Source organism: Coregonus clupeaformis, unplaced genomic scaffold (assembly GCF_020615455.1).
Source record: "Coregonus clupeaformis isolate EN_2021a unplaced genomic scaffold, ASM2061545v1 scaf0331, whole genome shotgun sequence".
NCBI classification, from domain to species: Eukaryota; Metazoa; Chordata; class Actinopteri; order Salmoniformes; family Salmonidae; genus Coregonus; species Coregonus clupeaformis.
The window spans coordinates 222,896-249,614 of record NW_025533786.1 but is presented as its reverse complement, the minus strand read 5'-3'; the positions used below and the strand labels follow the sequence as shown (position 1 = coordinate 249,614).

At 43.1% G+C, this 26,719-nt stretch overlaps 1 protein-coding gene across 5 annotated transcripts in view; it reads left to right on the top strand.

The window, feature by feature from the left end:
• The window catches only part of LOC121532517 (potassium voltage-gated channel subfamily KQT member 5), a 119,116-nt gene that overhangs the window by 82,223 nt on the left and 10,174 nt on the right, over nt 1–26,719 (top strand). For 2 of the 5 annotated variants that reach the window (XM_045214897.1, XM_045214895.1), the window contains exons 2-11: nt 2,996–3,086; nt 5,484–5,610; nt 12,717–12,892; nt 15,137–15,262; nt 16,216–16,326; nt 16,584–16,679; nt 17,810–17,904; nt 19,345–19,371; nt 21,515–21,574; nt 22,791–23,014. In XM_045214897.1, coding sequence (XP_045070832.1) covers nt 2,996–3,086; nt 5,484–5,610; nt 12,717–12,892; nt 15,137–15,262; nt 16,216–16,326; nt 16,584–16,679; nt 17,810–17,904; nt 19,345–19,371; nt 21,515–21,574; nt 22,791–23,014 — 1,133 coding nt within the window. Of the gene's footprint in view, nt 1–2,995; nt 3,087–5,483; nt 5,611–12,716; nt 12,893–15,136; nt 15,263–16,215; nt 16,327–16,583; nt 16,680–17,474; nt 17,577–17,809; nt 17,905–19,344; nt 19,372–21,514; nt 21,575–22,790; nt 23,015–26,719 lie in introns of all 5 variants that reach the window. The other 3 variants (XM_045214898.1, XM_045214896.1, XM_045214899.1) reach the window with 2 other exon arrangements.

The window sequence follows — 26,719 nt, the reverse complement described above, 5'->3', positions numbered from 1 at the left end:
ATACTCATCTTACCCTTTTCTACCCTTTGCTAAGAGGAGAGATATGGAGAGAAAAAAAAAACTTGAAAGAAAGAGAAAGTGCTATCCAAGGTTGACTCTGCCTGCCCAGTGCTCAATCCTTACAATTATACAGAATACGGTGATATTTCCTGTGTCACGCTTCCTCTTCATTGGCTCTTTGAGTATGTGCAATACTGTATACATTCAAGTGCTATTCACCCTATCCTATGCTAGAAGAAGAATTATAGAAAGGAAACAGTGCCATCCAAGGTTCTGACCTCTTGCCCCTACTGTGTACAGCATCTACTTTCTACTCACTCTATCCTATGCTAAGAAAGGTGTTTTGAAAGAAGACCGTGCCATCCATGTTTACTGTACGACACAACCTCTGCCTAACCAATTCTTACAATCATATACAATACAAAACGTGCAGTATTTGCAGTGTACATATGAATGCTACTCATCCTACGTTTTTCTAAGAGAAAAGACATTCGGTGCCATCCAAGGTTACTACTCCAACTTTGCCCCTTGTCGTGATCCGTACGAACAACACTACCAGACCTTCGTGTTACCACAGATATCCACTGAGAGCCCGACAACACGACTGATTGGGAGACAAACAAATGCAGACATCTGCTTTTTGCTGCTAATCTAATTTGGAATGAGGATGATTGGGTGTAGTGTAGCCAGTATGACAGGCCCCAGTGTTTGGACATTAGTCATTTTCTTGGCACTCTGTTTCAAAACAAATCAATTCAATTACACAAAATAGACAAGCATTTACTGCCTGCTACTGCCCGGTGATGATGGGCTTCTGTGTGTGTGTGTGTGTGTGTGTGTGTGTGTGTGTGTGTGTGTGTGAGTGAGTGTGTGTGCGAGTCCCCACTCCCAAATCCTTATTTACTCTGGGGCTCTCTTTAAAAGGTTATGTGCAGTTTTGTGTTCTTTTGAAGCTGTGAGGGCTGTGACACACTCCAGATACTGGCTTTGGGTCCCAAACGGCACCCTATTCCCTATCTAGTGCACTACTTTTGACCAGGGCCCATACTATTTAGGGAATAAGATATTATTTGGGACAGTCACCTGCTACAACAGTATGTGACGCGGAGGAACTAAGGCCTGCATTCAATGATAAACAACCTTCCCCCGCTGCATGGTTTTCATAACTAATTCATTGTTTTTCATTCAATATTTCATAAATGGTTATATTCATTTTGAAAAGAGAGACATAGTATTTATTATAGTTAGATAAGGAGGCACTCTGAAAAGCTTGTTTAGGAGCCACTCAGAAATCCTCCTTTAGAGATCTTGACAAGAGAGAGAGTGGAGGAAGACATATGACAGCTGTCCTTTCAGTTGACAGCTACATGATACTTGTCACGCATTCACCAGTCCAGACAGATCCACAATTTATTAACTTCCCAAAGTACTCAAAACTTTTAAATACTCCAACTTCCCGAACTTCAAACTGATTCGTTAGGATGTATTTTTTTATGTAAAAAGGCTAAAATGTTAAATACTCAAACTTTAAAAGGACTTTAAAATGAATAGTTTTTATATAACCTCTTGGGTTACATACAAATCATTCTGCTTCCTGACTCCTCACAGAAGGAGGAGAGCGTATTGGACGACAGATGTCGACGGCCAAATCGAAATAATCACGTAACCATCCATCCCTCCTTGGGCTATGGAAAACTGCAACCTCTGTTCGGGCTCCCTCTGGGAGTCAAAGATCAGATCGGGGCCGGGGTCACATCAGTACAGTCCTATAGGGGTCAGCTAGAGGTCGGCTGGGGATCGCGACCCACACAGCACGCCCACCCTTTTCACACAGATGCTGCTCAGAAGCTCAGAGTCTGGAAGTCACCCCTCTGACCCTCTTGGCCCCGCGTTTCAACTTTTTAAAGGTCCTTCTTCTTCGTTCATCTTAGCGATGATTTAGGGCCTAGCCTACAGGCACCAGGGGATAGCTTAATAGTCTCTAGCCTCTCATCATCCATACTCCATAGGCTACAGCTGTGGAGAAGGGAAGGGAAGGGTGGTTGCTGTACAGGTTATGGTAGAGGAAGTTGTAGTGACATTTTGTGCGCCATAGTGACATCTCCGAAGACCTTATTGGGGTTCTTTATGATTGTTTACATTTCTGAATGTCACTCTCAAATATTGACTGTGTAGAAGGAAGAGAAGGGTGGTTGGCGGACATTAGAGGAAGTTGTAGTGATATCTTGTTGCGTGTGACATATCGGCTGACCTTATTTGGATGGTTTCTATGTTTAATTCCATTACGTTGATGACTTTTTGCAAATCCAATCAGTTTTCCATGTTGATTCAACAATATCACATTGAATTTTTGGGTTGAAATGACGTGGAAACAACGTTGATTCAACCAGTTTTTTCAGATACTGAAACGCAACACCTCTACTAGTTTCAATAGTCCTGCTTTGCCCAAACTCAGGTGGTGTCGGAAAATCAAGATGCTATAGTTTCAATGATAATCCTAGAAAGACAAGGAGAAGAAGTTATTTGGCATCCAAAGCCCTATCTTAGCCTTTCCTTCATAAACTCCATAGGCACATCCAAGCTTAAGACGGAGCTTAAGCCTGATCAAACACAGATGTCCTCTCACCGTTTAACACAAACGACATCTATAACTCTAAACCCAATGCTCGTAATTCAGCCATTGATGCTACTTGGAAAGCAATTGGCACACCTCATATTTCAGATTTATCAGATGGAAAAATAAAATATGATATCATTATGAAGGTGGAAGATTATCAAAGACTATGGTTCTTTGCAGAAAGAGGTAGGGAAAGGAGTATGGGAATGGGTCGGATATTGCTTCTTGTCCAGTCCAGCGACGGTGCATGTTTCAAGCTAATCACGTTAGCATTAATAATATGATAAGGCATTTCCTGACCGAACTGCCAGGGTCTTCTTCTGTTTCATATGGCTCTGGATAAATCTATTTATGATTTCTCTCTGTTTTGTCCTGTAGGTTCGTCCTGGTCTTTGGTTGCTTGGTCCTGTCTGTGTTCTCCACCATTCCAGCTCACCAGGACTTCTCTTCCGACTGTCTGTTGATCCTGGTGAGAAACTGGTTGAAACTTGCCATATGTTCTGACAGACACAGAAGCTGTGCATCAGCATGCCTGTCTGCAATGAGTGCAGCGATAGGTGACACTGTGGACACCAGGCAAATACAAAGCAGTAAAATGTATTGAGCTTTCAATCAAACTCCTCTTTGCACAACTAGATTTATATTAGTAATTAGGTAAGAGGATATGAATACATTCTGGTATGAGTAAGTCAATCTGATCAATTGGAATCACTTCTCTGTATTCCCATCATCTAGCAATTTGATAGTGAATAAAGCAGATTCAAATGGACTTAACTAAGTTAAGAACCCTACTGATGCAGAGCTCTCTCTTGCTACTTATGTGGTCCTTATAGGAAAAATCGATACAGGCCAAGGTTCACTCGATGTCTGTTAAAAAACTCCAGTCCATATTGAGTTTAGTAATTTGATCCGGGGCCCACATTGATTTCTTCTTCTACACTCTTAGAAAAACGGGTTCCAAAAGGGTTCTTCAGATGTCCCCAGAGAATAACCCTTTTTGGTTCCAGGTAGAACCCTTTTGGGTTCCATGTAGAACCGTCTGTAGAAAGGGTTCTACATGGAACCCAAAAGGGTTCTACCTGCAACCAAAAAGGGTTCTTCAAAGGGTTATCCTATGGGGGCAGCCAAAGAACCCTTTAAAGTTCTAGATAGCACTCATTTTTTCCTAAGAGTGTACTGTTATTGAAATGCTGCAAGCAGGTCACTATCCACTAACCGTACCCTGCGATGAGTCAGCACCATACTGATACAGCAGACTTGAGGGCAGCGTGAGAGAGTGTGGGAAAATGGTTGAGTTAAACATTCGCCCCTAAGGGTCATCAATTGATCATCATCATTGTCTCTGTATTGCCCCGTTGTTGATAAATTGTTGCTGAAATAAATGATATTTGAAGCATTATTGTTCAGCAACTGGGAAATAGACGAGTGAGAGATGAGTGTTAATTATATTGAGCTCAAATGTGAGTGGTGAACTGGAAGAAATGACCTCATAATGAACTCCTTTTACGGTAGTCAATTAGCATTGGTGGTAGGCGACCTTGGTTTGTTTATTGACTGATGGTCCCGCTGATGGTCCTATGGTCCCAGAGAGAGAGAGAGAGAGAGAGTGTGTGCGTGCGTGTGTTTGTGGGTGTGTGTGTGCATGTGATTATGTCATCAGGGGTTCATGTGTGAGGGTGACATGTGAATGTTAAGTTAATTGTGTTCATTAACAAAGAGCAACAACTCCCATTCAGATAATCACAGATCGCATTCTAGGCCATGGGGTTGGATTCACAGCCACCCAGACCCTGACAAACAAACAACCGAAGACATCCTAGTATATTTGAAGATATAGAGGGTTTGTCATTGCTTTGGGGCAAGTACAGATAAGGCAACATCCAGTTGGTAGTATAGTGTAAAAATAAAATAAAAACATTTACCCATATTGTTTCCTTTGAGGCTCAATTCAATACGACTATGAATCCCCGAGGGAAATTAGGATTAGGAAGGTTAGTGTGATATGTCGTTTTTTGTAGTCTGGGTGGGCCAGTGACAGTCAATGCTTCGGTCCATCCGTCTGTGCTAGGCAAGGATCTCCATGACAGATAGGAAGAGGGATATCCGCAGATTATCCGAGGAGAAGATGAATCCCTTTATCATAACTGGATTCATACTGGATGTCTCCACTCAATAACATAGCCTCTCCAAATTAAATCAGTGTCAACACGATTAGGCCACCTATTGACGATATAGACACTGGCAGAAATTAATTTGCTCCCAGTCGCTACTCCGAAAACTAGAGATTTGAAACAGCATTCATGCTCATAAAAAATCTCATTGCATCCATATGCCTCTTTTAGACCAGACTTGCTAGGAAATAGTCAATATGGACATTATCTTGGATTAGCATCAGCTGAATTTGAATCTTGATAGACTGGGAGCATATGCTAGCTAGCTAATGTTGTGCTAATTGTGCTAATTTCAGTGAATGTAATGATCTAATTTGCTATTTGACTCAGTGTTGGCATTTAGCATGCTAATGTTGTATTAGCATCTGTTAGGTTATATCCCTGACACTGACTTCAAAGGTATGCCATTATATACAGTCTGCTTACAGGAAGTAGACAAATTAACCAATTTAAGTCATCATTCATTCAACATCATGAATCTGTTTCAATGTCAAGAAAAAGCATGCCACTTTAATATGTTATGATATGTTGGAAATTGGGTGATTAATAATTTCTAGTACGTTCAATACAATGATGGAACTGATATAAACAGTTAGACCTATCTACAAGTGTGACACCTATTTGTATATTTATAGCAATTGCTTAGTCATTGTGTATCACTTTCCCCTGACTTCCTTTTTTGTCACTTCCTGTAGGAGTTTGTGATGATCGTGGTGTTTGGGCTGGAGTACATCCTCAGGATCTGGTCGGCCGGCTGCTGCTGTCGCTACAGAGGATGGCAGGGTCGCCTCCGTTTCGCCCGGAAGCCGTTCTGTGTCATTGGTGAGCTATAGGCTAGATTAGTTATAAACACTTTATAAACCCTTTATAAATGTTTCTTCGAGGGATAAGAAAAGGTTTACAAACCTTCAGATGATGGTTCAATAATGATAAGTGTTTTAAAGTGTTTTATTGTGAGCTCTGTGATAAATCCTTTTTTAGTTGACTTTTTCCTCTTTTATGACAATTTATGACAGTTACTTTATTTCCTAGTTGAAAGCGAAAAGTCAGTTTCCTGACTGCAAATCAATATGGCTATTAGCTAATTGCTGGAGTTTTACCATAGGAATGTGACTTCCGAGTTCAAAGAGACCCATGGGTAAAAGGATATGCAGTGAAATTGACCATACACATACACACACACACACACAATAGACCATAGTCCTCTGGCTTGATGTTTTAGCTGTGGTATTTGAGGCTCTTGTGACTCCTAACAGGAGATGTAGGGTAGACTGACTATGTAAATAGGCCTCTCCATTAACCTGTCATCAATTCTTTCCAGTGTTTAGACATATTTATCTGGCCTTCTTAGATGGCCGCCGTACTTCAGGGAGGGCGAGTAGAGGCTTACCAGTCACGCTAAGTCATCAGAGCTAGCATCATCATGCTCTCTGAACTGGCTGAGAGAGAGAGAGAGAGAGAGAGAGAGAGAGAGAGAGAGAGAGAGAGAGAGAGAGAGAGAGAGAGAGAGAGAGAGAGAGAGAGAGAGAGAGAGAGAGAGAGAGAGAGAGAGAGAGAGAGAGAGAGAGAGAGAGAGAGAGAGAGAGAGAGACGAGAGAGAGAGAGAGAGAGAGAGAGACGAGAGACTGAGAGAGACGGATAGAGAGCTGAACTAGATACTCTGAGAGAGAGAGAGAGAGAGCTGAACTAGATACTCTGAATAGAGACGGTTAAGGCTGAACTAGATACTCTGAATAGAGACGGTTAAGGCTGAACTAGATACTCTGAATAGAGACGGTTAAGGTTGAACTAGATACTCTGAATAGAGACGGTTAAGGCTGAACTAGATACTCTGAATAGAGACGGTTAAGGCTGAACTAGATACTCTGAATAGAGACGGTTAAGGCTGAACTAGATACTCTGAATAGAGACGGTTAAGGCTGAACTAGGTACTCTGAATAGAGACGGTTAAGGCTGAACTAGGTACTCTGAATAGAGACGGTTAATGCTGAACTAGGTACTCTGAATAGAGACGGTTAAGGCTGAACTAGATACTCTGAATAGAGACGGTTAAGGCTGAACTGGGTACTCTGAATAGAGACGGTTAAGTCTGAACTAGATACTCTGAATAGAGACAGTTAAGGCTGTGTGTAATAAGCTGTTGGGTGTGTCCTCCTCTGGCCTCTACTCTTCTTCTTTCTCTTCATTATTTGTCAGTCTTAATCCTTCCTCCATGTCCTAAGCTGCTTACCCCTTTCCCCTCGTAGCCAAAACACAGGATACCTCTCCAATCATCCCTCTTCCAAAACATGTAGGGTCACTGACTAGACACAATCCCCCTCCAGCTTCCACTACTAATAGCCACTACTAATCAGTGGTGTAAAGTACTTAAGTAAAAATACTTTAAAGTACTTAAGTTGTTTTTTGGAGGATCTGTACTTTACTTTACTATTTATATTTTGGACAACTTTTACTTTTGGCTTGATGTTTCACTACATTCCTAAAGAAAATATTATTTTTAATCCATACATTTTCCCTGACAACCAAAAGTACTTGTTACATTTTGAATGCTTAGCAGGACTGGAAAATGGTCAAATTCAAGCACTTATCAAGAGAACACGTGGTCATCCCTACTGCCTCTGATCTGGTGGACTCACTAAACACAAATGCATCTTTTGTAAATAATGTCTGAGTGTTGGAGTGTGCCCCTAGCTATCCATAAAAAAAAATTAAACAAGAAAATGGTGCCGTATGCTTTGGAATTTTAAATGATTTAGACTTTTACTTTTACTTTTGATACTTAAGTATATTTTAGCAATTCCATTTACTTTTGATACTTAAGTATATTTAAAACCAAATATTTTAGACTTTTACTCAAGTAGTATTTTAATGGCTGACTTTCACTTTTACTAGAGTAACTTTCTAGTAAGGTATCTATACTTTATAAGTATGACAATTGGGTACTTTTTCCACCACTGCTACTAATAAACCTATTTATACAAGTTAGACATTAGGAAGTATGGCCATCATTAATAACTTAAGCAGTGCTGTTACTTTATCATAATTTATTGTCTGTTTTTCTCTGTAAAATTCCTCCCTTGACCTGCTTATGTCAGCCCTATTGTGTTGAATGATTGCTGGCCTATTACTGTCTGTATGAGGGCATGTGACATTGCCAATAACTCAATCTATAATATGTCAATTAATGACATAAGGCAAGCCTGGAGACAGATTATAATGAAAATCACCATGACAATTACTCTGAGCTGCTTGAGGAAGGTTTATCATTACTATTTTTCTCTCTCTCTTTCCTTCTGTTTTTCAATCTCTCTCCCTCTCTCTTTTTCTCTTTTCTCTCCCTCTCTCTTTTTGTATTTTTTCACCTCCCTCCCTCCCTCCCTCCCTCCCTCCCTCCCTCCCTCTCCCTCCCTCCCTTCCTCTCTCTTTCTCTCTCTCTCTCTCTCTCTCTCTCTCTCTCTCTCTCTCTCTCTCTCTCTCTCTCTCTCTCTCGCTCTCTCTCTCTCTCGTCTCCCTCCCCCACCTCTACACCCTGATGAGTGCGTTGTAGTGTGCTTTGACTACTCTAGATGGGTCTATAAATTCTCTCCCATCTACAGTCAGTGGTAAGAGTATCCATAACTGTCAGCCCTATACACCCCAGTCATTACTGTCTGGGCCGATCCATTAGTCTCTGGAGAGCGGCGGTGTATCACTCAGTCACTCTCAACAACCCATCAATTATACGCGATGAGCCAATTCTGCCTTTAAGTGGTCCGAGCAGGTGATTTGTCCTGTGAAGTCATTTAAAGGAGATCTTTCAATGCAGATGTGGTCCCCAGAGACCAGAGGAATGGAAACAAACAGAACAGCTGACAAGCTGGATGAATAGCTCTCATTGGTAGGTTCAGTCAGTGGAGGGTTCCCAGCAGCCAAGAGGGTTGGCAAAAAGGAAGAATGTTTGTTGACGTACTTCCTGGACAATTGAGAATCTGTGGTATGACTTAAAGATTGCTGTACACCAGCGGAACCCATCCAACTTGAAGGAGCTGGAGCAGTTTTGTCTTGAAGAATGGGCAAAAATCCCAGTGGCTAGATGTGCCAAGCTTATAGAGACATACCCCAAGAGACTTGCAGCTGTAATTGCTGCAAAAGGTGGCTCTACAAAGTATTGACTTTGGGGGGGTGGGTGAATAGTTATGCACGCTCAAGTTGTCTGTTTTTTTTGTCTTATTTCTTGTTTGTTTAACAAGAAAAAATATTTTACATCTTCAAAGTGGTTGGCATGTTGTGTAAATCAAAATGATACAAACCCCCCCAAAATCAATTTTAATTCCAGGTTGTAAGGCAACAAAATAGGAAAAATGCCAAGGGGGGTGAATACTTTCGCAAGCCACTGTATGTGATAATTAATTTGTCAGTGAAAGGACTGGAGTTAGATTTGGTGTTTTGACCTCTTGGTGCCCTTACCACCCCCACATTTATGAATGAGAGAGTAACATCGTCCCCTCTCTGACCCATAGACCTGTGGGGAGCTGTAGTGACGCTATCAGGCAAGGACTCATATGCGACCCAGCCCAGAGCCCAGACAGACAGACAGACAGACAGACAGCCAGCCAGCCAGACAGACAGACAGACAAGCAACACACACACACACACACACACACACACACACACACACACACACACACACACACAGATAGACAGAGGAGAGAACGTGTTGGCTGTATGCTGGCCAGGCAGTCCAGAGGCAGTTGGGCTGCTAACTGTTAACGTCATACCAAGAGCTGTCAACTCTCCAAGTCCCACATATGTGACTTTGACTGTCTGGAAGGAAGGACGAGGAGGAATGTGAACACACTGGCAACCACCAAGGACACACACACACACAAAGGAACACACATACACACATCTGCCGCGATAGAATAGATAACTACAAATACATATTTTCAGAAATAGTAAATACTTTTAAACCTCATAGAGTCCGTTTCCCAGACCCAGATTAATCCTAGTCCTGGACTAGAAAGCCCTTTTAACGGGGAATCTATTAAACATGCTTCTTAGTCCAGTAGGTTTAATCTGGGTCTGGGAAACCGGCCCATAGTCTCACATCAACATAGTAACCGTAGTCTCACCCCAGACTGGTATCACTGGTGCAGCTGATTGGAGTCTGTGTTTTGGGCATGAATGGTGAGAGAGACTAGTGGGACCAAGGCTCAGAGGGTGAACCAGGACACACAGTACTGCTGTTAAAACTAGACCAGGCAGATGGAGACTCCAGATGTGAGAGTTCTGTCAGCACTCAGCAGCCACACACACACTCAGGCACGCACACACACACACACACATACACACAAACTCACACTCTCACACACACACTCAGAAATTACACACTCAGACACACACACACAGGCACGTGCACACTTAAAGACATATACACATACACAAGCATGCGTGCACAGACACACCAACGTATACACATACAGACTCTCTCAGAATCTCTCTCTCCCTCAAATACACACATACACACACACACAGAGACATCTCTCACTCACCTGCTTGTTAAAGAGGTCTTTTTTCCCACACCTTCAGCAGAGGCCAGTGCTTGGCCAGCAGTTTTATGTCCCAGCATGCCGTTTTTTGGGCCGTCTGAGTACGGTCTGTGTGTGTGGTTGGTTCATGTATTTTTCATGGTTCCACCGTCTCCCTCCTGCCATGGGTTAACTGGTTCATGATTTATAAGCCCTAGAGCGATCGGCCAAACCTTGGTCAGCGATTGTTTTTCAAGTCCGAGCGCTGAGTTCGCCGGAAGGACAGACAACCCCACAGCCTGATGGGACGACAAATTCTCACAATTCTCACAAAAAGAAAAATGCACTAATGGAGGAAACCAAGAAGGACAAAATAATATTTCTTCAGTTTCTGGTTTCACGTGATGGTGGAGCGTCTTTGAAATGGTAGATGGATTTGAAGTGAGGCGGTGGTGAAAAAGAAGGGTGGTAAAAGAAAGTACGAAAATATTATCTGTCTGTATTGGAGGAGAAGCCTGATGCCTCGGCTACGTCCCAAATGGTACCCTATTACCTACAAAGCCCACAGGGCTCTGGTCAAAAGTAGTGCACTATGTAGGGAATATGGTCTCATTTGGGATGCAACCTCAGAGTTGTTTGTGTTCCTTGAGGGTTTGATGTTTTTCTTCCTGTGGTTGTGGTCTGTCTGAACTTTCACTGTCCTCGCTTTGTGTGTGTGTGTGTGTGTGTGTGTGTGTGTGTGGTGTCTGTGTGTGTGTGTGTGTGTGTGTGTTTCAAGTTTTTATTGTCACGTGCACAAATACAGTGAAATGCCTGTACATGTGTAAATGTGTGTGTGTGTGTGTGTGCTTGTTTGCCACTAACGATCTGGGATTAAAAGATCAGTATCAATCCAATCAAATTCCCCATACACAACAGTTGAAGGATGCTCCTGTAAACTGTCCTCCTTTAGACCAATACATTTACAGAATGTTTACAGGACATGTTTCCAAACATACACACTTGATATCTCAATCTCTTTTCATGCGTCAGTGGTGCATTATGTACACTGTACACACAGCACAGTGGATAAATTGCATGCCTTGCTATGATGTCCGTACCAGTCTGTGTTGGGGATGGATTGTGGATCTCGATCGATGCAGAAGCATGTATAGCTTTGTACGTGATTGTGTTGTGGACGCCTTTAGCAGAATGCCAGCACACACACACACACAGAGGGAGAATGTATCATTCATTCACTCATGTGGATGATCTGTTGTTGCTGTTGTTGTGATAATCGGTCACAGTAAGGGGTTACGGTTCATCTGTACATACAACATAATGATTTGTTTACAACGGCAAATGTTATTCCACCTCTATAGAATTTGCCCCCTCAAGGGTTGAAGTGGCTTTACGGATATTTTCATGGTCAATTTGACCGATGTTAATAGTCAGGATTTGGTCAAGTTTGAATGACTCTTGCCTTTATCCTTCCAGTTCTCTGCTGCCAATGACTGGAACGAACTGCAAAAATCTCTGAAGCTGGAGACTCTTATCTCCCTCACTAACTTTAAGCATCAGCTGTCAGAGCACCTTACCGATCACTGCACCTGTACACAGCCCATCTGAAATTAGCCCACCCAACTACCTCATCCCCATATTGTTATTATTTTGCTAATTTGCACCCCAGTATCTCTATTTGCACATCATCTCTTGCACATCTATCATTCCAGTGTTAATACTAAATTGTAATTATTTTGCACTATGGCCTATTTATTACCTTACCTCCATAACTTGCTACATTTGCACACACTGTATATATATTTTCTGTTGTATTTTTGACTTTATGTTTTGTATACCCCATATGTAACTCTGTGTTGTTGTTTTTTATCGCACTGCTTTGCTTTATCTTGGCCAGGTCGCAGTTGTAAATGAGAACTTGTTGTCAACTGGTTTACCTGGTTAAATAAAGGTGAAATAAATAAATAAATAAAATATCAATTTCACATAATTATTGTATATGGTAAATTTTTACAGGTTCACTGTTATGTTAGTGTCCAGTCCACACCAGTACTGTTATGTTAGTGTCCAGTCTAAACCAGTACTGTTAAGTTAGTGTCCAGTCCACACCAGTGCTGTTATGTTAGTGTCCAGTCCACACCAGTACTGTTATGTTAGTGTCCAGTCTAAACCAGTACTGTTATGTTAGTGTCCAGTCCACACCAGTACAGTTATGTTAGTGTCCAGTCTAACATAACATCTCTCTCTCTCTCTCTCTCTCTCTCTCTCTCTCTCTCTCTCTCTCTCTCTCTCTCTCTCTCTCTCTCTCTCTCTCTCTCTCTCTCTCTCTCTCTCTCTCTCTCTCTCTCTCTCTTTCTCTCTCTCTCTCTCTCTCTCTCTCTCACCCCTGTCTCTGTCTCTCCCCTCCCTCCCCCCTCCCAGACATCATCGTACTGATAGCCTCCATAGCGGTGGTGTCGGCAGGAAGCCAGGGTAACATCTTCGCAACGTCCGCACTGCGTAGCCTCCGCTTCCTGCAGATCCTGCGTATGGTGCGCATGGATCGGCGCGGGGGCACCTGGAAACTGCTGGGATCAGTGGTGTACGCACACAGCAAGGTGGGGCTGCCTGACACACATACACAGTCACAGATCCACAGTCACAGATACACAGTCACAGATACACAGTCACACACACACAGTCACACACACACACACACACACACATACAGTCACACACACACACACACACAGTCTCACAGACACACACACACAGTCACAGACACACAGTCACACACGCACGCACGCACACACACACAGACACACACACACACACCAAGTCACACACACAGTCACACACACACGCACACACACACACACAGACACACAGTCACATACACACAGTCACACACACACGCACACACACAGACACACACACACACACACACACAGTCACACAAAAACACAGTCACAGACACACACAATCACAAACACACGCACAAACACACTCCCCAGACAGATATCCCCTCCAAACATTATTCCCTCTGGGGAGTAAGCATTATTAGTTTGACCAGGATTATACCGTCTGGTCTGTTTGGCACATGATGTTACAATAGGAAGAGTAGGAGAGGCACTTCACCAGGCTTTTGGCAATAACACAATGATACCTCAGAGCTCATCCACTGTAGGGGAATTGTTTGTACTCTTTTAGGAGCTTGTGTGAGTCAGTATTGCATTTTGATCTTATAAATCATGTATAAAGTAGGTATTGATCCCACAGATACCCATGGTGTTCAAAACAAGTGGGTTACTGTGGTGGATAGAGAGAGAGGTGAGATGTAGAGAGTCTCTAGCTACCCCCTGGCATACAATCTTGCCTCTTGCCTGCGCACGTGTGTGTGTGTTATTGCGTTCCTTGAACTGCGGTCCTCTAAAATCTGTGTTATTATCCATATGGGATTAAGACTGGGGGTCCAGCCAGGTGAAACATATTCAGGTTAGAACCCCTAATCTAGCACACACAAACACACACAGCCAGGTGAAACATATTCAGGTTAGAGGCCTAATCCCATTGAGTCGTTCCTGGATGGTGCCACCTTGCATGGCGGAGAAGCCAGGTGACGCAAAATGCCACAGTGTCTGCCACCGAAGCTGGGAAATGTTTGGGTCGGTACAAGTCCTTACGTGGCCCTGCTGACATCCTGCGGGAGGCCTGGCTCAGTTTTCATATTATGTAATTCTCTCCTCTCTTCTCTCTCCTCTCTCCTCTCTCCACCTCCTCTCTCCTCTCTCTTCTCTCCTCTCTCCTCTCTCCACCTCCTCTCTTCTCTCTTCTCTCTCCTCTTTCCTCTCTCCACCTCCTCTCTCCTCTCTCTTCTCTCCTCTCTCCACCTCCTCTCTCCTCTCTCCTCTCTTCTCTCTTCTCTCTCCTCTCTCCTCTCTCCACCTCCTCTCTCCTCTCTCTCCTCTCCTCTCTCCTCTCTCCTCTCTCTTCTCTCCTCTCTCCTCTCTCCACCTCCTCTCTTATCTCTCCTCTCTCCCCTCTCCTCTCCCCTCTCCTCTCTCCTCTCTTCTCTCCTCTCTTCTCACCTCTCTTCTCTCTCCTCTCTCCTCTCTCCTCTCTTCTCTCTCCTCGCTCCTCTCTCCTTTCTCCTTTCTCCACCCTCCTCTCTTCTCTCCTCCCTTCTCTTCTCTCCTCTCTCCTGTCTCCACCTCCTCTCTCCTCTCTCTTCTCTCCTCTCTCCTCTCTCCACCTCCTCTCTCCTCTCTCCTCTCTCCTCTCTCCTCTCTCCTCTCTCCTCTCTCCTCTCTTCTCTCTTCTCTCTCTTCTCTCCTCTCCCCACCTCCTCTCTCCTCTCTCTTCTCTCCTCTCTCCTCTCTCCTCTCTCCACCTCCTCTCTCCTCTCTCCTCTCTTCTCTCTTCTCTCTCCTCTTTCCTCTCTCCACCTCCTCTCTCCTCTCTCTTCTCTCCTCTCTCCTCTCTCCACCTCCTCTCTTATCTCTCCTCTCTCCCCTCTCCTCTCTCCTCTCTTCTCTCCTCTCTTCTCACCTCTCTTCTCTCTCCTCTCTCCTCTCTTCTCTCTTCTCTCCTCTCTCCTATCTCCACCTCCTCTCTTCTCTCTCCTCTCTCCTCTCTCCTCTCTCCACCTCCTCTCTTCTCTCTCCTCTCTCCTCTCTCTTCTCTCTTCTCTCTTCTCTCTTCTCTCTTCTCTCCTCTCCTCTCCTCTCCTCTCCTCTCCTCTCCTCTCCTCCTTCCTCTCTTCTCTTCTCTTCTCTCCTCTCTCCTTCTCGGGAGACGTCTTCTCTGACGTCATGGCGTCAGTTAATGGGAATCCTAATAAAATTAAAATGATCTTCCTGTAGGAGCTGGTGACGGCCTGGTACATTGGCTTCCTGGTCCTGATCTTCTCCTCCTTTCTGGTCTACCTTGTGGAGAACAAGTTCAACAGCGAGTTTGCCACCTATGCTGATGCCCTATGGTGGGGAACGGTGAGTAAAGTTACAGATACTCCCCTGTCTACCCTCATAATGGGAGAGTCCACAGTGGACAGTGGATGATGTTGGACTGGTCCATGTTTGCCAGTTTGGGGGTCCTTTTTTCTATGACTGTTTTCAAACACTATTAACATTGTTTTTTTAATGTTCTATTAATTGAATGTTGCATATTTCTACTCAGCGGCACAGTCTGTCCCTGATTTGGTTTCTGGGCAACAAGGAAATTAAGCTCTTATTCAAATAGTATTTACCTCCAAAATGTTCAGTATTATTATTTTCACGTTATTTCGCCACCCAAAGGAGAAGCCAGCAAAAAGTGCTTTCATTCTTTGCCAGGCACTTTTCTTTCTATGTCCGTCCTGTTTTGCTGCACGTAAGCTTTGATTAAAAACCTTCTTCTTCGTAATATACATTAGCCCCAGCACCATTAGCCACCATTTTCATACTGCCTCCAAAATTCATAATGACACAAAATGGCCACGGCCTTCTTTGTCATGAACGGCAGCCCAGCACGGCAGAATGGGTGGAAAACCCAGAGAGTCACTAAATCAATAGGGAATTATCTCCTGTCCTTTTCAGTCAATTAGATAGCAGTAAGAGAGAGAGAGAGAGAGAGAGAGAGAGAGAGAGAGAGAAAAGGCAGATTTAACTAGAGCTATATAATAAGCCAATGAAGGGATATAAATGTCAAAGAGCAGAGATACATTATCATCACACATACAATACTTTTTCTAGTGAATGAACCCCCAAATAAGCAACGCATTACCAGTAAATAGTGTAAATTGCAGCCATTTTGTTCAATTTCTTTAACAATTTCAATACCCTCACAAATGTACATTGATGGTATTTAATTTGGTGGCTTCGCTCCATATACTATAATTGAGGATCTATCATAGATAATAGTGGAGTCTTTCTCAAGATATAATTGTGTTTGTGTGTGTTCTCAGATCACCTTGACAACCATTGGTTACGGGGACAAGACCCCAAAGACATGGACCGGCCGCATGCTCTCGGCTGGCTTTGCACTATTGGGTATCTCTTTCTTTGCCCTGCCAGCGGTGAGTACATACTGTGCTGTTCACACACACATACACACACACAAATTGGCGAATACATGCACACACACACACACGCACACACACTACTTACATGATTTTATCCATTCAGTTACTCTACTAGACAGCTACCTCCCTAATCTGACTTCATGTTCACATGTTGTTCACAGTCACAAATGAGGCATTGACCCAAAATGGCGGACAAAAGAGCGCTTCTACATCTTCTCACCTGATTCCAATGTCCTCCTGTGTCTTCCCAGGGTATACTGGGCTCAGGCTTTGCCCTGAAGGTCCAGGAGCAGCACAGACAGAAGCACTTTGAGAAGAGGAGGAACCCAGCCGCTTGTCTCATCCAGGTAAAGACAAATTGTTGTATCTATCTCACACAGGGTACCTTCCAAATGGCACCCTATTCCCTATATAGTGCACTACTTGTGAACCAAGCCCTATGGGCCCTGGTCAAAAATAGCGTACTATGAAGGAAATAGGGTGCCATTTGGGACACAGCCTCACTTCAATACTGCTATTGGGACTATTGTCACTTTAATGGTATTGTCAATTGAAATTGCCCTTGGGATATGAATACATCATTATAGATGTTTGTGCCAGAGATAAATACTCATTGTCAAACCCTCAAGATGTCACTTTATACACGTTGATTGCTGTCATTATTGAGTGATTGTTTCTCATTGATTGAATCTATAGTTTACCTTACTGTTGGGAATGTGTAGTTTGGTGACGTTGAAACTAAAAGTCATTTTGTTGTTATCCAGTCTCTATTTTCCCCCTCACAAACCCTCCAAACATGCCCAGGAACCAGCATGTAGGGTGACCTCCTCTAACCCCGGGTCCTCCATTGCTTCCAAGCTAGGTTATATCCGTTCTCCCCAATTCCTAACACTCTACCCACAAGAGTGGCAGCCAAGCTTTAGCTATCCTTCCCTCTTCCCTGCATCTCTCTTGTCTTCCTCTTTTCCTTCCTGTTTGTGACCTCACCTTGTGGTTTCCTTTGTGTATCCCTCTATCCCTCACTTCCTGTCCTGCCTTCCTCCTCCTCTACCTTCTCCTCTTCTCCTCCTTACCCTCCTCCCCCGCTATCTTCTTCTTCCTCCCCTTCCCCTCTCCTCCTCACCATCCTCCCACCGCACCAGGCTGCGTGGCGCTACTACTCCACCGACTGCTCTACCAGGCCGTATCTAGGCGCCACGTGGCGTTACCACGTGAGCCTCCTGCCCTCCCAGCCCCACAGGCATGTACTGTACCCCCATCGTGCCTGGCCTCCGAACTCGGCCCAGCCACAGAACGTGTCACTCACGCGTGACCTTTGACCCGTGATTGTTTGGTTGTGTTTTTCTTATCACTAATCAGAGGTTTTTTCTTTTTTTGTATCCGTCCTCCACTGTTTGTCCTATCTGTCTTTGTCTCGTTTTCTCTCTGTTGTCTCTTTGTTCTTATCCTCCTGGTTTTCTGTGTATTCTGCATGCAGTGTGTTTGGCGTAGTTATGCGGCTGATGAGAACTCGGTTTCCATTGCTACCTGGAAGCCTCATTTGAAGGCGTTGCATACCTGCAGCCCTACAAAGTAGGTACAACGTTGGCAGCTGGTGTCTGAGTTTGGTGTCTGTGCCCCTGTTAAGCAATCTTTTCCCTTATTGTTTCCCCAATTAAGTATTTCTGTTACCTTTCCTCTTCTTTTCTAGCCTGGTCCCAGATCTGTTTGGCACGTTTGGTGTGACAATGGCCATAGGTGTTGGCAAGACAGCACAAACTGATCTGGGACCAGGCTACTTCTTTTCTACTTCTTTTTAACTTTTTTCTATTTTAGTTATGTACTTCCTTCTTTTCTGTGAATGAATACATTTATATTTGTATAATTTGTCTTCTGTTATTATAAGTAAATGGTTCACAGCCATCAAAATACCAATATTATCCAGGTTCCTTTTCATCCAAACTGTAGTGCCAAGAACTCAATAAATAATACTAAAAACCAATAGTGTAGACAATACCCCATTACACCTCTATCCAGCTAACACAACAGGCATTCAAATCATATCTCCCAGTATATGCTCAAACCATCAGTCTAACAGTTTAAGGTAGCATTCCAAGTGACACCCCATTCCCTCTGTAGTGCACTACTTTTGATCAGGCCCTAGTCAAAAGTAGTGCACTACATAGGGAATAGGGTACCATTTAGAACCTACCATAACACAGTTAGCTAAGCTCTAGATTCACTGAAGACTTGAGATTGTCTGTACCTCACTTTCAACTGAGGCAGTGAATTTAGCAATCATCCTACATGGCCCATCCATTTATGACGGTAATCAGTGTCTAAATGATCCAATCAGGCTTTATTGAATGTGTAGCCACTTCTCCGTCTCTCGTCTCATTGGATTGCCACTGTGCTGGAATAGCCTTGTGTGATTGGGAGATATGGAGTGCCTGTATTGGTATTATCTGCCAATAGTGTTTCAAGACTAGTAAATATGCAGATGGTATGCTGTGGAGCCTGGAAATATTGGAGATCCATCTGCTAAATGCTTCACTGACAGATAGACAACATGCATACAGTACCAGTCAAAAGTTTGGACACACCTACTCATTCAAGGGTTGTTCTTTATTTTTACTATTTTCTACATTGTAGAATAATGTAGGTGTGTCCAAACTTTTGACTGGTACTGTACATACACACACACACACACACACACACACACACACACACACAACACACTGCTGACACACACCTGTCTACACACTGCTAGCTTTCTGAGTTTGCCTGAATAGTTATACTGCATTGAAATGCATTGTGCTTGCCGACGTAGTCTTGAGTCTTGATTCTGTTTAGTCTAGTGAGATACTTGTGATTTGCTCATGTGCACAATGCAATGCTGCCTCAAATACTCAGCTTCTCTTTTGATGACAACCCCTCAAATTCATCTTGCTACTCGTTTGTGCGGTATATAATGTTTGCAATGAATATTTCCTCACTCTCTACCCTCTCCCCTCTCTCACTTCTCAACTGAAGGAAGGACCAGGGTGAATCGTCCACAAGGTTTGTACCTCCTACTTGTACTGTTTATCTATTTTCTGCACAGATCCAAATGCAGCACAACTACCGGTGTAAGTCTGAACCCTGTGTGTTGGGGATAATGTCTTCCATACTCCCTGTATGGAATATACTGATTGCAAGTCGCTCTGGATAAGATTGTCTGCTCTGCTAAAGGACCAAAATGTAAATGTCAATGCTTTTAGCCACTATTCAGAACTGTGTGTGTCCCAAATGGCTCTCTCTATCCATAGGACATTAATCAAAAGTAGTGCATTATATAGGGAGGAGGGTGTCATTTGGGACATAGACTCTGCGTTTTCACCATTAGATTTACTGTGTATTGCTGCTGAAAGTGCCAATATGCAGTCGGTGACCTATTGTAGAGAAAGGTAGCTAGTTATGAAGCGTTGGCCCTAGGTCTTAACTTAATGGATCCATTTATAGAAACAGTCACAAGTTCATTACTTAGTCAGTATCTACCTCTCCTTTGGGCCTCTCCCCCTCTTTCTTGTCCTTTCATTCTCTTTCTTTCTTTCTTTCTTTCTTTCTTTCTTTCTTTCTTTCTTTCTTTCTTTCTTTCTTTCTTTCTTTCTTTCTTTCTTTCTTTCTTTCTTTCTTTCTTTCTTTCTTTCTTTCTTTCTTTCTTTCTTTCTTTCTTTCTTTCTTTCTTTCTTTCTTTCTTTCTTTCTTTCTTTCTTTCTTTCTTTCTTTCTTTCTTTCTTTCTTTCCCTCCTCCCTTTCTCTCACTACATCTCTCCATACCTGAGGTGTCCTTCAGGAAGGGAATGATTGCAGTGGGGTGTCTCTCTCTCTGTGTCTCTCTCTGTCTCTCTCTCTCTAAAATGAGAAATAATTGTGTTTATTGCAGTCGTGTGTTGTGTGTATTTCAGTATAACAGGATTTGAGTGACACTGACACTAAAGAGGAAAGATAGAGGAGGGAGAGAAAACACTGTCTTTCTCTCTGTCTTTCTCTCTCTCCGTCTCTCGCTCTCTCTCTGTGGGAGCTAGGAGTGATGTAATATGTTGTCTTAGCTGTCGTTACACAACAGTAGGGAAAGCAGAATGCGTGTGTCTTTAAAGTGAAAAACAGAATTAAAAACCTGAGGGCCACTAAAACCTTTGTTTGTGTCGATAATGTAGTTATCTTTTAGCTGAGATTTCCAAACTAAGTGTAAAGTGTCAACAGAATACCAGATAAAAGAAAACCTTTCATTGTTGCCTAGAGTTGAGAGGGTGAGGACAGAATCCATCCCACGCAAACCCGAACACTTGAAAAGCATGTCGGTAGCAAGGGAGAGACAGAGAGAGGGAGAGAGAGAGAACGAGAGAGAATGAGAGAGAGAACAAAGCTCCAGCATCCTCCACCTATTGAATTCAATTTACAACCCCTCTCATGGTCAAGGGCTCCACCTCAAACCTGCAGGAGAAAAATAAATAAATAAAAATCCATTTTTGAGTGTCATTGAACCAAGTGCAAATGGCCCTGAAAGCCTCTGGTGTCCAACAGGGTGTCTGTTCTAAAAGTTTACCGTCCTCCACACATATGACTCAGCGCCCATCTCTCTCTCTCTCTCTCTTTATCTCTCTCTCTCTCTCCTTCCCTCTCCCTCTCTCTCTTTCCCTCTCTGTTCCTCTCTCTCTCTCCCAGCGGAATTATTATGGTTAAATGAGAGACATGGACAGTGGGGCTGAATTATCAAATGATAGGCTTTTTAAAAACGGTGTCATACCTAGGCTCTTCATTTTCTCACTCTAAATGTCAGCAAGTGGTTGACAAAGTACAGAGGTTCTACAGTATCTCTGGTCACGCTTTAGTTTAGTGTGATTGAAGCCTAGTGATCATGTTGAGCTTATAAAGCCTTCATGTACATGACATATATGACTATTTCACCTGTCATAAGCTATATTTACATCCATAAACTATACTGTACATAAACATTAATACACTTAGTTTAAGGTGGTGATTGTATAGATTAGATTATAAAAAACATTCATATGTAGACATAAAGGCATATGACATCTTTACATAAGTATACATAGACATTCATAGAAGCTACATTGGCATTCATAACCTATACAAAGACGTTCACATATATTATAAACACATATATTTGCTTACCTAATCTCTTTCCTCTGGTTTGTAGTAAGGTTCTCAGTAGTAAGCAGAAGCTACTGAGGAGGTGTACCCTACGGAATCATGCTAGGTACACAGCATCCCCCCTTGCCCGCTCGGACTACTTTGGGAATGACAACAAATGTATTCATGATGCATGGATTCGATATCCGAGAAAGTTGGGGGTTCTCAAAATGGCCGCCTATAGGTTCTGGGAGTTCTCTGAGTATCTGAGTTACCTTTGCAACAATGTTGAGCTGCTTTTGGACAGCGCCTGAAACTGCTGCCTGTTGTCTTATGATTTTAACCACTTCTCCTACTGTACAATAACTCTTATTACTCCTATTACTGACTGTAGAGCTATTTGGTAAGGTCTTAAAAACAGATCCACTGAACAGATATGCTGTCTAACTGGTTGATTGTGATATTTTACTATCAACTTCAATAATTCTGGAGGTTTTATCAACTCCTCTTGCCTCTTACCTCAACTCCTGTCATTCACACCATTCACACTCATATCACCAAAACAGTCACGGTTAGATTGAGTATAGCTTCCTACCCCTTGCCTGCTGCCTGTCCTATGCACGGCCCCTCCACTGCCCCTGCATGTTGTCACTCGGAAACCCTGTACAAAGCATTGTCCATACTCTGACCTCAGCACTCCACCCTGCACCTCACCATCTCAGCAGTCCCTCCTTGGATATTAGACCCCATGAATAGTTAATCACATAGTTTCATGAAATCATCACTTCACCCTATTCCCCTGGTGTTCTTGATTATCCATGATACAAGACCCTCCCCTGCACAAACTCCTATGGTACCTCTTCTATGGTAGCTCCTCCAATGGTGACTCTGCCAGTCAGAGAGACAGGGATTGGCCAGCTGAGGTCACATATTTAGGAGCGAGCTGAGTGCAAAACAATCATAATTACATACTAACAGTAGGGTACCTACTGAAGCATTTTGCCTGTTATGCGCTTGCATTTTGGATAATAGGCTGCAATGCATGCTGGTCTTTGAATATGCCCATCAATCTAACCTCATTTAAATGCCTTGCTCTCCAGTGAAGCAACCAAGGATTGGGTAAACGAATTAACAAAGTCATGAAATGGTGAAAGGCTCCTGTAAAAAGTTTCCAATCAATTGCATTTTGTTTTAATTGTTCCCGACAACCAACCTGCTATGCTTGATCTTGATATGTGTGTATATCTTTGTTCCACTCACACCATTTCTCTCCATCCCTCCATCCCTCCATCCCTCCATCCCTCCATCCCTCCATCCCTCCATCGATCCATTCCCCATGACAGCCAGAAGCTGAGTTTCAAAGACCGGGTCCGGATGGCGAGCCCCAGGGGGCAGAGTATCAAGAGCCGGCAGACATCGATGAGCGACCGGCGGTCCCCAGGGACTGAGGCTGGGGGTACGGAGGGCACCAGCCCTGCCAAGGTCCAGAAGAGCTGGAGCTTCAATGACCGCACCCGCTTCAGACCCTCCCTCCGCCTCAAGAGCCAATCACGCTCCACTGCCGATGGTGAGAGGAACTAATTAATTGTCATGATTGGTCAATTGTTGGATTTGGCCGCTTAGTATAAGAGATGGGTTGTTTGGTATCATTTTGTGGTTGGTGTTCATGGTAGACTGGTGAGAATTTTCTGCTAGGAAGTTTGTGGTGATTCATTGTAAATCTCCCTAAAACACTAATAGAAAAGTTGGATGCAATGTCATTTTTCCTTTGCCTTTATAACAAAATGGTGATCTTGCCCTGATGCTTTCTACACCTGTTATCATCCTCAGAATTATATCCCACTAATGATATCTTTAGATATACTTAGCTTATCCTTAGATCACTGGTGAGCTACATCAAATGAAAACCACACTATTAATGTCATGCTAGCTTTAACTCCCTTTCCCTATGTTCTCTGGCTGGGCGCTGTGTGCTAGCCTATAAAGGATTACTCCTAGACCACTGGTCTTATGGGCAGACCAGACCAGAGCTGGCACAGACCATAGAACCAGCCATAGAGCCAGCTAGGCCCAGCGGGACGAATGATAATGCCTGTTTGCGGTGCCCTGGTTTGGGCTAGTTGGGCTGGATGGCCTGGCTTGGTTATGGCTGGAGCTCTGGACCGTACTCTGGATGGTGGGAAGCGAGCGGGTATGCTGTAGTTTAGCAGCCTTAAGGGGCTAGCAGAGGCTGCAGTGCTACTCTATCCAGTCTAGCCAGCTGGCTGAGGGAAGGCAGAGTAACAGCCACCGTGACCAGGTAGCTAGATCAAACGGAACACCAGCTAAATTCTAGAATGAAGTAGGTCTACACAATAGTGGACTATAATAACACTATTACCAGCACATTATGGTGAGGATGGATAGAAATGGAATGGGTGATTTATCCAGCTGCATCTGGTGTAAGAGACATTTTGGAAAAGGTAATGACTAATGACTGAACTCTATATGGGTGATTTATCCAGCAGAGTCTTGTGTAAGAGACGTTTTGGAAAAGGTAATGACTGAACTGTATATGTGTGATTTATCCAGCAGAGTCTTGTGGAAGAGACGTTTTGGAAAAAGTGATGACTAATGACTATGCTGTATATGACACTTACCTTACACAACCATACAATAATCATGTTGTATATGGTAAATCTACTGTTGCATATACAATATGCCAGATGGATTAAATGGCTTTGCCAAGAACCACCTACACTACATTCTGAATTAATGAGAACAGATATTGATGCTGGCTGACACACACACACACACACACACCAATCCTCCAAATGCTTGTGGTGGCTTGCCTTGTAACATTACAAATAGCATTAACCTGGGGTCATAGAAAACCTTTTATTGGTCAGGGGGGAAAATGGTTTGATATGCACTCCGCCACTTCTAAACCCCGCCCCGGCTTTGCTGTGCTTTATGTCGTAACTCAGGCCACTCATAAACAGCAGGTCTTTGTGATAAATATTTCCCATTAGCAATATACCTACTGAGGCCAGGCAGCTCTCAGCCTCGCACTCTTCTGCTATACTGTGGACTCACTTTTGTGAAAACAATAGTTCTTCTATTTTTTTTTCTCTCTCTCTCTCTCGCTCTCTCTCTGTATCTCTCTCTGTCTCCAGTAGCTGTGCGTGGGTAAAATCCCTGAGGAAGCCAAGCCAAGCCAGTAAAAAAATCCATATTACAACCAGTGTTGTGATAATTGCGTTGTTTGCTCTATAACTCATTCGTTCATACGCCACCGTGATATACAATAAGGCCGAGACAACAAAAGACAACAGTCACACAGTGGTGGAATAAATTCAACTACACATACGTTTGTTTCATCACAAAACCGGAGAGCATCATCTGTCCGGTGAAGTCCACAAAGCAAATATTGCATGTAATAAACAGTTATATGACCTTCAACCAGTGGTGTAAAGTACCTAAGTAAAAATACTTTAAAGTACTACTTAAGTAATTTTGGGGGGTATCTGTACTTTACTTGACTATTTATATTTTTGACAACTTACATTTTACATTTTAGTCATTTAGCAGACGCTCTTATCCAGAGCGACTTACAGTTAGTGAGTGCATACATTTTTCATACTGGCCCCCCGTAGGAATCAAATCCACAACCCTGGCGTTGCAAGTGCCATGCTCTACCAACTGAGCTACAGGAGGCCCTGTACTGAGCTACAGGAGGCCCTGTACTTTTACTTTTACATACATTTACATTTACATTGAAGTCATTTAGCAGAAACTCTTATCCAGAGCGACTTACAAATTGGTGCATTCAACTTATGAGGACAACCACCCAATGGAATTTTTTATTTTTTATTTTTTTATGGGGGGTGTAGAAGGATTACTTTTATACTATTCCAGGTATTCCTTAAAGAGGTAGGGTTTCAAGTGTCTCCGGAAGGTGGTCAGTGACTCCGCTGTCCTGGCGTCGTGGGGGAGCTTGTTCCACCATTGGGGTGCCAGAGCAGTGAATAGTTTTGACTGGGCTGAGCGGGAACTGTGCTTCCGTAGAGGTAGGGGGGCTAGCAGGCCAGAGGTGGATGAACGTAGTTCCCTCGTTTGGGTGTAGGGTCTGATCAGAGCCTGGAGGTAAGGAGGTGCCGTTCCCCTCACAGCTCCATAGGCAAGCACCATGGTTTTGTAGTAGATGCGAGCTTCACTACATTCCTAAAGAAAATATTGTACTTTTTACTCCATACAAAGTGCTCGTTACATTTTGAATGCTGAGCAGGACAGGAAAATTGTGAAATTCACGTACTTATTGTCACGATCGTCAAAAGGAGTAGACCAAGGCGCAGCGTGGAATGCGTACATCTTTTATTAGAGTACTTACACAACTAACAAAACAACAAAACGAAACATGAAGTCCTCGGTTAACAAACAAACCAACACGGAACAAGATCCCACAAAACACAACTGCCCAAATGGCTGCCTAAGTATGGTACCCAATCAGAGACAACAAGCAACAGCTGATTCACGTTGCCTCTGATTGAGAACCACCCCGGCCAACATAGAAACACATGAACTAGACACTGAAACATAGAACACAAAACAATGACTCTACACACCCTGGCTCAACATATGAGAGTCCCCAGAGCCAGGGCGTGACACTTATCAAGAGAACACGTGGTCATCCCTACTGCCTATGGTTTGGCGGACTCACGAAACACAAATGCATCTTTTGTAAATAATGTCTGAGTGTTGGAGTGTGCCCCTGGCTATCCATCAATTTGAAAAACAAGAAAATGGTGCTGTCTGCTTTGCTTAATATAAGGAATTTGAAATTATTTATACTTTTACTTAAGTATGTTTTAGCAATTACATTTACTTTTGATACTTAAGTATATTTAAAACCATATATTTTTAGACTTACTCAAGTAGTATTTTACTGGGTGACTTTCACTTTTACTTGAGTAACTTTCTATTAAGGTATCTTTACTTTTACTCAAGTATGACGATTGGGTACTTTTTCCACCACTGCCTGCAACATGTTAAAGCGAGTTAATGTTTGACAGTTTACTAAACAACTACTGATTCAGAAGTTACCGCAATTCAACACAAAGACAACAGGATCACTGCCTCCACAATTTCAGCACCATTTCAACTTAAACATTTAATCAACAAGACTATATACAGTATGCTTAGTTTAATACACTGAAAACAAATGTAAAGATACCAAAAACAAATGGTACTGATTTCTCTGTGTGTGTGTGTGGGTGTGTGTTCGTTTTTGATG